This window comes from Sciurus vulgaris (assembly GCF_902686455.1).
Source record: "Sciurus vulgaris genome assembly, chromosome: 7".
In the NCBI taxonomy this organism is placed as follows: domain Eukaryota; kingdom Metazoa; phylum Chordata; class Mammalia; order Rodentia; family Sciuridae; genus Sciurus; species Sciurus vulgaris.
In genome coordinates this window covers 118,148,439-118,160,895 of record NC_136467.1, presented here as the reverse complement: position 1 = coordinate 118,160,895, position 12,457 = coordinate 118,148,439, and the positions used below count along the sequence as shown (strand labels likewise).

At 43.2% G+C, this 12,457-nt stretch overlaps 1 protein-coding gene across 4 annotated transcripts in view; it reads right to left on the bottom strand.

The window, feature by feature from the left end:
- The window catches only part of KIF6 (kinesin family member 6), a 410,860-nt gene that overhangs the window by 88,304 nt on the left and 310,099 nt on the right, over nt 1-12,457 (bottom strand). For all 4 annotated transcript variants that reach the window (XM_079148124.1, XM_079148122.1, XM_079148123.1 and 1 more), the window contains exon 15: nt 7,756-7,811. In XM_079148124.1, coding sequence (XP_079004250.1) covers nt 7,756-7,811 — 56 coding nt within the window. The remainder of the gene's footprint in view (nt 1-7,755; nt 7,812-12,457) is intronic.

Sequence of the window (12,457 nt, the reverse complement as noted above, 5' to 3'; positions counted from 1 at the left end):
TGAAATCTTAGGGTAGTTTTGATTTGCATTTCTCTTATTATTAGAGATGTTGAACATTTTTTCATAAATCTGTTGATTGCTTGTACATCTTCTTCTGTGAAGTGTCTGTTCATTTCCTTAGCCCATTTGTTGATTGAATTATTTGTATTCTTGGTGTAGAGTTTTTTGAGTTCTTTATAGATTCTGGAAATTAGCACTCTATCTGAAGTATGAGTGGCAAAGATATTCTCCCACTCTGTAGGCTCTCTCTTCACATTATTGATAGTTTCCTTTGCTGAGAGAAAGCTTTTTAGTTTGAATCTATCCCAGTTGTTGATTCTTGCTTTTATTTCTTGTGCTATGGGAGTCCTGTTAAGGAAGTCTGATCCTAAGCCAACAAGGTGAAGATTTGGACCTACTTTTTCTTCTATAAGATGCAGGGTCTCTGGTCTGATCCATTGATCAGGTCCTTGATCCATTTTGAGTTGAGTTTTGTGCAGGGTGAGAGATAGGGGTTTAATTTCATTCTGTTGCATATGGATTTCCAGTTTTCCCAGCACCATTTGTTGAAGAGGCTATCTTTTCTCCATTGCATATTTTTGGCCCCTTTGTCTAGTATGAGAAAATTGTATTTATTTGGGTTTGTGTCCATGTCCTCTATTCTGTACCATTGACCTACCTGTCTATTTTGGTACCAATACCATGCCATTTTTGTTACTATTGCTTTGTAATAGAGTTTAAGATCTGGTATTGCGATACTCCCTGCTTCGCTCTTTCTACTGAGGATTGCTTTAGCTATTCTGGGTTTTTTATTCTTCCAGATGAATTTCATAATTGCTTGCTCTATTTCTATAAGGTATGTCATTGGGATTTTAATTGGAATTGCATTGAATTTGTATAGCACTTTAGGTAGTATGGCCATTTTGACAATATTAATTCTGCCTATCGAAGAACATGGGAGATCTTTCCATCTTCTAAGGTGTTCTTTAATTTCTTTCTTTAGTGTTCTGTAGTTCTCATTGTAGAGGTCTTTCACCTCATTTGTGAGATTGATTCCCAAGTATTTTATTTTTTTTTTTGATGTTACTGTGAATGGGGTAGTTTTCCTAATTTCTCTTTCTGAAGATTCATCACTTATGTATAAAAATGCATTGGATTTATGAGCATTGATCTTGTAACCTGCTACTTTACTGAATTCACTTATGAGTTCTAAAAGTTTTCTGGTGGAATTTCGAGGTTACTCTAAATATATAATCATGTCATCAGCTAACAGGGATAGTTTGAGTTCTTCTTTTCCAATTTGTATCCCTTTAATTTCTTTGGTTTGTCTGATTGCTCTGGCTAGAGTTTCAAGGATGATGTTGAATAGAAGTGGTGAAAGAGGGCATCCCTGTCTTGTTCCTGTTTTTAGGGGGAATGCTTTAAGTTTTTCACCATTTAGAATGATACTGGCCATGGGCTTAGCGTAGATGGCCTTTACAATGTTAAGGAATGTTCCCACTACCCCAATTTTTTCTAGTGTTTTGAGCATGAAGGGATGCTGTATTTTATCGAATGCTTTTTCTGCATTGATTGAAATAATCATGTGATTCTTAACTTTAAGTCTGTTGATATGGTGAATGACATTTATTGATTTCCGGATGTTGAACCAATCTTGCATCCCTAGGATAAAACCCACTTGATCATGGTGCACTATCTTTTTAATATATTTTTGTATGTGATTTGCTAAAATTTTGTTGAGAATTTTTGTGTCAATGTTCATTAAGGATATTGGTCTGAAATTTTCTTTCCTCGATGTGTCTCTGTCTGGTTTAGGTATCAGGGTGATATTGGCTTCATAGAATGAGTTTGGGAGGCTTCCCTCCTCTTCTATTTCATGGAATACTTTGAAGAGTATTGGAACGAGCTCTTCTTTAAAGGTTTTGTAGAACTCGGCTGAGAACCCACCTGGTCCCGGACTTTTCTTTGTTGATAGGCTTTTGATGACCTCTTCTATTTCATTGCTTGAAATTGATTTATTTAAGTTGTGTATGTCCTCCTCGTTCAGTTTAGGTAATTCATATGTCTCTAGAAACTTGTTGATGTCTTCGAGGTTTTCTGTTTTTTGTTGGAGTATAGATTTCAAAATAGCTTCTAATTATGTTTTGTATTTCACGCGTGTCTGTTGTGATATTTCCGTGTTCATTCTGATTTTTAGTAATTTGAGTTTTCTCCCTCTTTCTCTTTGTTAGTGTGGCTAAGGGTTTATCAATTTTGTTTATTTTTTCAAAGAACCAACTATTTATTTTGTTAATTTTTCCGATTGTTTCTTTTGTTTCAATTTCGTTGATTTCGGCTCTGATTTTAACTATTTCCTGTTTTCTACTACTTTTGGTGTTGGTCTGCTCTTCTTTTTCTAGGGCTTTGAGCTGTAGTGTTAAGTCGTTTATTTGTTGATTTCTACTTCTTTTGTTGAATGCGCCCCATGAAATAAATCTTCCTCTAAGTACTGCTTTCATAGTGTCCCAGAGATTTTGGTATGATGTGTCTTTGTTCTCGTTTACTTCTAAGAATTTTTTAATTTCCCTCCTGATGTCTTCTGTTATCCATTCATCATATAATAGTGTATTATTTAATCTCCAGGTATTGGAGAAATTTCTGTTTTTTATTCTGTCATTTATTTCTAATTTCAATCCATTATGATCTGATAGAGTACAAGGTAGTATCTCTATCTTCTTGTATTTGCTAACATTAGCTTTGTGGCATAAAATATGGTCTATTTTAGAGAAGGATCCATCTGCTGCTGAGAAGAAAGTGTATTCGTTCTTTGTTGGATGGTATATTCTATATATGTTGGTTAAGTCTAAATTGTTCATTGTGTTATTGAGATCTATGGTTTCTTTATTCAATTTTTATTTGGAAGATCTATCCAGTGGTGAGAGAGGTGTGTTAAAATTGCCTAGTATTATTGTGTTGTGGTCTATTTGATTTCTGGAATTGAGAAGGATTTGTTTGACGTACACGGATGAGCCAATGTTCGGGGCATAGATGTTTATGATTGTTATGTCTTGCTGATTTATGCTTCCCTTAAGCAGTATGTATTGACCTTCTTTATCCCTTCTGACTAGTTTTGGCTTGAAGTCCACATTATCTGAAATGAGGATGGATACTCCAGCTTTTTTGCTGTGTCCGTGTGCATCGTATGTTTTTCCCCATCCTTTCACCTTTAGTCTATGGGTATCTCTTTCTATGAGATGAGTCTCTTGCAGGCAGCTTATTATTGGATTTTTTTCTTTTTAATCCAATCTGCCAGTCTATGTCTTTTGATTGATGTGTTCAGGCCATTAACATTCAGGGTTATTATTGTGATATGATTTGTATTCCCAGTCATTTGACTCATTTTTGTTTTTTGACATGATTTGATCTCTCTTTTATTTGGCTATTCCTTTAGGCTAGTTCCTCCTGTTGCTGATTTGCATCGTTGTTTTTCATCTCTTCCTCATGGAATATTTTGCTGAGAATGTTCTGTAATGCCGGTTTTCTTTTTGTAAATTCCTTTAGCTTTTGTTTATCATGGAAGGATCTTATTTCATTGTCAAATCTGAAAGTAAGTTTTGCTGGGTATAAGATTCTTGGTTGGCATCCATTTTCTTTCAGGGCTTGGTAAATGTTGTTCCAGGCCCTTCTAGCTTTAGGGTCTGGATTGAAAAATCTGCTGATATTCTTATTGGTTTCCCCCTGAAAGTAATTTGATTCTTTTCTCTCACAGCCTTTAAAATTCTGTCTTTATTTTGTATGTTAGGTATTTTCATTATAATGTGCCTTGGTGTGGGTCTGTTGTAATTTTGTATATTTGGAGTCCTATAAGCCTCTTGTACTTGGTTTTCCATTTCATTCTTCAGATTTGGGAAATTTTCTGATATTATTTCATTGAATAGATTGTTCATTCCTTTGGTTTGTTTCTCTAAGCCTTCCTCAATCCCAATCATTCTTAAATTTGGCCTTTTCATGATATCCCATAATTCTTATAGATTCTGTTCATGATTTCTTACCATCTTCTCTGTTTGGTCAACTTTGTTTTCAAGATTAAATATTTTATCTTCAATGTCTGAGGTTCTGTCTTCTAGGTGTTCTATCCTATTGGTTATGCTTTCTATGGAGTTTTTAACTTGGTTTATTGTTTCCTTCATTTCACGGATTTCTGTTTTTTTTTTTTTTCAGCATCTCTAACTCTTTATTGAAATGATCTCTTGCTTCCCATATTTGGTCTTTTAACTGTTGATTAGTATGATCATTTAATGCCTGCATTTGCTCTTTCATCTCCTCCTTCAATGCCTGCATTTGCTCTTTCATCTCCTCGTTTGCTTCCCTGATTGTTTTAATTATGTACATTATGAACTCCCTTTCTGAAATTTCTTCTGCTGTGCTGTCATTGGGTTTTATTGATATAGTATCTAGGTTTGTTTGGGACATTTTCTTCCCTTGTTTTCTCATATTGGTTAGATGTCAGTGGGACTCTGAGATATTGCAGATTTCCTCTATTGGCTTATAGTGTCCCTGTAGATTTCCAGGGTATCACCTCCCAGCCTTCAGTAGCCTGAAGTCTTGGAGGAACTTGATAATGCAGTGCTTCTGAAGAAAGCTGCCCCTAGCCCACTACTGGTTCCAGGGCTTGGAGCTGGCTCTGTGTGGAAAGGCTCTCACTGGGCGGTCTGCTCCAAGAAGATGGCTGTGAAAGGAGCCTGCCGCCAGAGGGAGCTGGGCTGCTTGGGGAAGTCCCTGGCTGTCCTGTCCTGGTCCCTGAAGCTGCCTGTGGGCCGGAGCTCACCGCTGGCTCCGGGACTTGGAGCTGGTTCTGTGCAGAAAGGCTCTCACTGGGGGTCCTGCTCCAAGAAGATGAAGAAGCTGGCCATGTGGGAGGAGCCCACTGCTGGAGTGAGCAGGGCTACCTGGGGAAGACTCTAGCTGCCCTGCCCTGCTCTGATAAGCTGCCCCTATCTGGGCCTGCCGCCCAGGCTGAGCTTCACCCGGTGGGGGAGGCTCACCCCGTGGCTCTATTTTAGTCTGAGTCTCTCAATGCCTCCCCTTCTTGAATCCTGGGTTCTGGAGCAACTGGAGATGCAGTCACCCTCTAGTCTGCCATCTTGGATCGCCCCCTGTCTTGGAAATTTTAAATACATGTGCCAATTTCACCTACACGTCCTTAATCTTAGCCTGATGTCTGAGATGCCATGAAGGTGGAATATCTGCTGTGGTCAAGAACTGTGAGCCCTTCAGTCTTAGTGGTCCACTCATCTGGGTCCCTTGGATTAAGAACCCAGTTTGAAAGATGGTGGCCAGGAGATGGAGCTTAGCTTTCTATTTGTGTAAAGTGAGGAGAGAGTCCCACTGGTTTTACTAACACCACTGGACTAGCCAATGCCCTGTTGGCAATGGAAGACCCAGTCTCAATACTGGTGTGAGCGCTACTTGTTATTTTCTGGAAAAAAACAAGGTTTAGTTATCCACGGTTTCTGACAGCGTATCTAGACCCTTTGTGTGTGATTCACAGACATCCTCCTGGGCAGGTCAAATACAAGCCTCACTCCTTTTACCCCTGGCTCCTGCATAGTGCACAACTTGCACAGATGTAGAGCACCCTCGGACCTGTCTAACCTTAAGAATATGGCAAGTTGGATCCATCAACACACATTTATGTATCAGAATATGGAGAACGTACCACTACTGATGACAACCCACTGTACCCAGAGCAAAACACCAAGTAAATTGGTACAGGTAATTGGTGTCTTCCATAGTATATCTCATTAAGGTTGGGACAGTTAATTTTGGTTTACAGAGTAAGATTATTATTATTATTATTATTATTATTATTTTTTGCAGTACTGGGGATCGAACTCAGGGCCTGTGCTTGCGAGGCAAGCACTCTACCAGCTGAGCTATCTCCCCAGCCCGTAAGATATTTTTTAAGAGCAACATTTCATATTGTTTTGGCAAAAGAAGTAGCATATAAAAGGTCTTTCTCTCTTACTCCTCCAAGGATGAAAAGTGACTGGGTCACTTGGGGTCAAACAATCCTGACAGATGGGCCCAGATGCACTGAAATCTGCTTCCCCTTCCTGCCAGGCAGCCCATGTCAGGTAGGACACCACTGCCCTGCTTCCCAGGACTGGGCTGCCCCTTCACAGGTCATCTGCATTCCTGCCTGAAGCAGAGGGGGCAATAGCCTAGTATCAGGTTCCTTATAGGTTTGGGTCACTGACCTCTTTGAGAATTGGATAAGCTATGATATTATCTCCAGAAAAAACACGCATACCCCCAAGCCCAGTTTTTTTGCATGCAGTTTTAGGGAGTTTGGGAATCAGGCCAAGAAACAGGTTTGCAATTGTGTGTGTGTGTGTGTGTGTGTGTGTGTGTGTGTGTGTGTGCATGCGCGCGCATGTGCCAGTAATCTTCTAGTAGTCTGAAGAAGGTATTGCCTCTTTCTCTGAATAACGATTTTAGATGAATAAAATACATAGGCTTGTAGGAAAAACCAGTTATAATGAAATAGTTCACAAAATTTTGAAACTTTCTGATATAGAAATACCTAGGTACTTTTATCTAAATGCATTAAATAACAAGATCTAATGGTAAGTCTAGTGACTACTGCAATTTTGAAGTACTGATGACCAGAAAAGATATTTTACAAAGACTGCTTACATTGTGATGTGAAATGAAAGAACTGTGATTTCCACTGGTGACAGGTGCTGCCAATTCTACTGGGGTCTGCTGTCTACATTCATCATTGAGGCAGTGCTGAATTTCAGCTTCAGGTTAGTGAAAATCCAGGGGCATGTGTCACCATCCATAATTCTGGACCTCAGGTTACAACTCCTGAGATGCAAGGATTCTCTGTGACTTGGGGCCTGGCAGCCTCACCCATTCCATCTTTATCACAGAGGGAAACATGGGGCTCTGTTCCCAGACTTAGATGGGCAGAGGCAATCATGATTTTCTACGTTCTGCAGGACAAGTTCAGGGTACACTTACAGTAGTTCTGTCGGCCCTCACTTGTGGAGAGGGGAAATGGGGGAGGAGTGGGAGCTGGGGGGTCACTGCAAACAGGTAACTCCTGCTTTCCTGAGCAGAGGTGAAGGCAGAAGAGATCCCCTCTGTGAAGCTGCCTCAAGTCTGGGAAATGGGTCTCTGTTGAGTCTTGCAGCTAAGAATAAGGGAAACTTCTTCCTCTCACTTTGAACAGGATTTGAGATCCTCAGGTATCAAGCTTGTCTGCCTAAACGTCACCTTTCCAGGCATGCTCCCCTAAGTGGGGGAGCCCTGCTCGGCAGCTTGTGCCCCAGGCAGACACACTGGTTCAGTTTTGCTTCTCTTCCTCGCATGGCTTTGTGAGTGGTGTTGAACACCGCATAGCTGTGCCCCAAATGCTAAGCACAAGGTTTGGCAGGTATAAAAGTGTTTCACAGCACTTGAAAATATGAAATAGTATCACCATAATCATACCATAATGACAAGTTGAGCCACTATCGAAAAACACCAGGGCAAGGCAGGACTTTCTCATTGATATGCTAGAACTCAGGCCTGCATGAGGGTGACAAGTTCAAGTTCAAATAAAAGGAAGTGTGTTCCTGAAGAGAGGTGGAGGGACAGCAAACCCCCCAGGAAGAGCCCCTCAAAGCAGATTCCTTGGCAGGGCCTCTCCTACAACTAGATCTCATGGCTACTTGGGGACACATGGTGACCTGACAGTCACCAGGAAAATGCTCTGTGAAAGAGGCTCACAGAGGATCATCTGCTTACCAATTTTACTTCTTGCTTCATTTATACTTTCTCCCAGGGCCTTTGCTTCAGAAAATCTAGAGGAAAATAGAGAAAAGTTTACTTTTTCTGCTCATCCTACATTATGTTTGAAAAAGAATAGATTTCTAAGACATCTGTAGACTATTATAAACTTTATTAAAAGACATAAAAGAAAATCTAAGTAAGTGACATGTATTAGGCTTAAAAATAGAAAGTTTGTATTATTATAGATACCATGAAATTTTAGTCTTTCTGGCCCAGAATTTTCATTCTCATATTCTTTAATTTATGGTTTTTTGATTTCTATTGTTTTATGCTGCAAGGGTTCCAGAATAAAGCGTGCAGTAAGGTTTCTGTACTGTGATCTATCAATCATGGATCCAAGATCTTAGAGCCAACAAATACACACTTACACGGTTTTTTTCATGATTATAAAGTAATAAATCATAGGTCAGCAAACTGTGGCTGTTGATGAGACACGTCTATCCTGCTGCCTGGCTCTATAAACAAGGGTTTATTGGAGGACAGTCACACCTCTCATTTAAATATAGTCCGGGCTGCTCTTGTGCTACCAAAGCCAAGTTGAGTAGCTGTGACAGGATCTGCATGGCCCACAGAAGTGGCCTTTTTTACTAACTGGTCCTTTTTAGAAGACATTTGTTCATTCCTGCCATCAATGATTACGGAACCAGATTTTGAAAATATAATTAGGAAAAAAATTCAAAGAGTGCCCTACTCAGAAATAAGCATATTTTCATATATATACACACACATATCTAGGCTTTTTTTTTTTTTTTTTTTTAGCCAGTTTGTATAAGGTGAACTCATACTATACATATGATTTTGGGCCCTGATTTATTTAGTTTCATATAGCATTTTAAGTCCTTCCCTATATCAGAAACTGTGATTTTGGATGAATGCATACTAGTTCAGGAGATGGTTGTGCTGGAGTGGAATCAGTAAGGCCTCTATATTTTCTAGCATCCATCCATGATTTACCTACAACACTCCCGACTGTGCGCTCAGGACAGACCTGGCCTCTGTGAGAAACAGGTAGTTCAAGTATCTACATAGAGTGGACCCTTATGAAATGTTAGTTGCTTTCCTTTCTCCTTTCTGCTGTGGAATTAAGGAGGTAACTGAAGCCCTATGAAACAAGATCCATACTGCATGGCGATAGTAAATCACTGTGCTATATTCGGTGACAACAGTGGCACCATTAGAGTCTACTACTAGCAAAGGACCTGTCCATGGGTGGGGCCAGGAAGTAGGAAAGCTTCAAACACAAGGCAGGATTAACCAGGGTTTCATGGCTGCATAAGAGTTTTCAGAAAACTTTTTATTCTGAAAATTTTCAAATATACACAACACAGAATAGTAGGAGGAACCCTCACATACCTTGTGCAATTTTATTTGTCTATCTCCCATCCTTTTCCTACCCTATCAAATCTTTCTGGATCCCATGGAACCCCAGCTCTCCTATTGTTTCATCCATAAATACGACAGCTGCACAGGACCGTGCTAGAGGCAGTGGGGAGGCAAGGGCCAGGGTGTCTTGACGCCTGTGCCGGGTGAGGAGATGTGCACATGACTTCAGCGCTATTTTCCCAATCTGTCTGCTTCACCCAGGGTGAAGTTCCCAGGGGAGGGGACGCTTTCTCCTAATGCTGGGTTTCTAGGGACTCCAACTGGCTCCCTCACTGAGGCTATTCAGTTCGGTCACCGTGCGGGTTACGGATATCTTCTCCTCAGTTAAGGCCTGTCCTCTCCCAGAGAGAAGTGCACTCCAGGTCAGATCTGGGTCAGTTCAGCAAACACTCAGCATGAAGTGCTGCCACCGCCGTTCTGGCTCTGTGGGCTCACATTGGTCTTCGTTGCTGGGAAAGTAAAATTCGACATTTGGTCCACGTCACTGAGATGAGGACTGTCTTCCTACTCTAAGTTCTGCTGAGAGAGGGACTGTGAATGATCACTGCTGTGTCCATCCCTAGTACCTAGGACTTAGTGGGATCTGATTGTCACACAATACTGGAGGAAACCAATGTGGGTCTATAAAAGGGAAGACACTATGTGCAGATAGGGCCATTTCCACCGTGCAGCAGCCCAGCGAGGCCCTGATGGGCCTGGGTGGAGAGCCAGCAGTGTCCAGAGCTGTCTTGGGGGGCATGGTGGAGGAAACCGTTGAGTGCCATGGTCAACTCTCTCCAGAACCGTCCCGTGCCACGGGCACTGCTGGGGAGCCGCTGGCGGTTCCAGTCTCTCCTCTGCAATCCTCCAGCCCAGAGCTAAAAAGGGCTTTTCCACTGGAGAGCTGGGTCTGAGGGTGGCACTATCTTCCTGAGACCATTCTCCCTTCACTTTGCAAGTTGTCACCACTCCACCCACATGTGTTCCTGATTCCAGTCAAGACAAACTCTGAGGGAGAAGAGGGAGAGATGAGGGGGAAGGTGGGGAAGGTGGGGAGGGTGAGAAAGGGGTGAGAACCCAGCAGCGGGCCACACCCCTGCCAGCCTGCCCGGGCGACCCCACCTCCCCAGCTAGCTCAAGTCTCCAGTCCTTCCCCGCTCCCCACCCACTGCTCCCCTGGTTGAAGTCCTGCCCACCTGGTCATTGCCAGGGGAGCGTCCTCACTCCTGACCTCTTAAAAGAGGCCCACACCCAAAGATGACTGGCTCAGGGGCAGACCTATGTCAGGGAAGTGAGCAGGCTGACTTTCCCAGGTGCAGGACCCTAAGCGGAGCTCATGACGAGGAGGCCTGGCCTGTATCAGAAGGTTGCATCTTGAGAAGGGCCAGTGGGAAGGTTCCATGTCTCAGCCAGGACACTGATGACCCCCGCCCCAGGCTTCCTTACTACTGGTGCCAAAGCAGTCCTTTCAGGATGTCACTATCTGCGTGGCTGACTCTGGGGTGGGCAGTGTAACTGGATGTGGTAGCAGTACGGATGTGGGCGGGAAGCTGCCTCCACCTGCACGGAAAATCTCTAGGCTGGGCAAGGGCTGGTCTGGGAAGGGAGAGCTAATGCAGTGCCCTGGCCATTCTTCATGAGGTTGGCTTCCTGTGACATTGCCATAATGCTTCTGCCCTGTGCCTGTAGACCTCCTGTGACACTGGGGAAGCACTGTCACGGCTTCCATGGTGCCAGGTCTCCTGTCCTTTCCTTCTCTCTGTAGCTCTTTTCTAGTCTTTTCTGCAGGCTCTTCTTGCAGCCTGTTCTTGAATATTGGTAATCCTCAGGATTTTGTCTAAGCCCTCTTCTCACTTTTCTGGCTCTCTGCAGGGACCCCATTCATGCCAGTGTCTTTGCGCTCCATCGTCACCTCCCAAATTTCCATCTTAGTCCTACCTTAGTTCCTGACCCACACAGGCACTGTCTGTTGAGTGCACTGCAGATAACTAAATTCACTGCGTCCAAAAAGAACTGATCTCCTCCTCTGACAATTTACGACGTTCTTCCTCAAACACAGCTCATACTGGTAACCTGCATGCCATCCTTTGCCCTGTCTCCCGAGAGCCCCTTGGCTGAATCTTGGAGCCTGCATCCTCAGTACCTTGCCAGAGCATTCCACTTAGCTTCTTCCTACTTCAATTGCCTTAGAGCCGAGCACGGTCATCTCGATCCCAGATTTCTTCAACCACAGTACAATCCTCTCCCTCTTTTCACCTCCTCTGCCTGCACACTAGTCCCCACATTTGAGCCAGCGATCCTCAAGTGCAAATGCCTGATCTTGTTCCTCTTCTGCTTCAGACTAATCAAGACATTCCCCAGTGACCTCAGGACATAGTCCATATTCCTTAACAGGGTGAAGTAGACCCTTCCGCGCCCTGGCTTCTGCTGCCCTCTCCAGCTCTTCTTTCTCCACCCTGCCCCGTCCACCTTTCCAGGTGGTCTGAAATCACTTCCAGTTCCACAAAGGGTCACACTCTCTCTCACCTTGGGGTCTTTCCCTTTGCTTGGAGCCTCTTTTTCCACCTGGCCCATTTCCATCTAACCCCTGCAAGGCCTTTTTCTGGATAGTTCTCCAAGATCGTACATCTGCAATGGGTGATGCCCCGATGTGCTGCATTATGGAATCTGCTGTTCACTTGGTTTGTTTCACTTTTAATATCGTAAGCTCTCTGAGGACAGTGACCATGTCTATTTAATTCACTCTTATTTCCCTGGGGGTTAAGACAGCAGCTCACACCTAGTAAGCATTTCACAAATATTTGTAGAATAAAAGCAGCTGAGCTTGTGAGGGAGCATGCTCAAACAGGCAGCGTGCATGATGCCAAGAGCCCCAGAGCAGGAGTCAGCAGGCTTGGATCACATGCTTCCTCCACCTCTTAGCAGGAAGGGCCAGATTCCTCCTTTCTAAGATTAGGATGAAATGCCTCTCAGGGCTGGGTTGATGCAGCAAGGACCCAGGAGGAAACATAACTGGGCTGCATGTGTGTGAATTATGATGGTCGCTGGGCAAGGTAGAAACCCACAGGGTGGTGCTGAACTGTGAGGTGGAGAGGCTGCAGGCCAGAAGCAGTGAACCCAGACAATAGCGGATGAATATCATCCTCTTAGCAAACTAAAGGATTAGGGGAGCTTCCCGCATGTCAATGTCAAGAACTCAATATGCAGCTGGTGTGGTGGTGCACACCTGTAATCCCAGGGGTTTGGGTAGCTGAGGCAGGAGGATCATGAGTTCAAAGCCAGTCTCAGCAAAAGG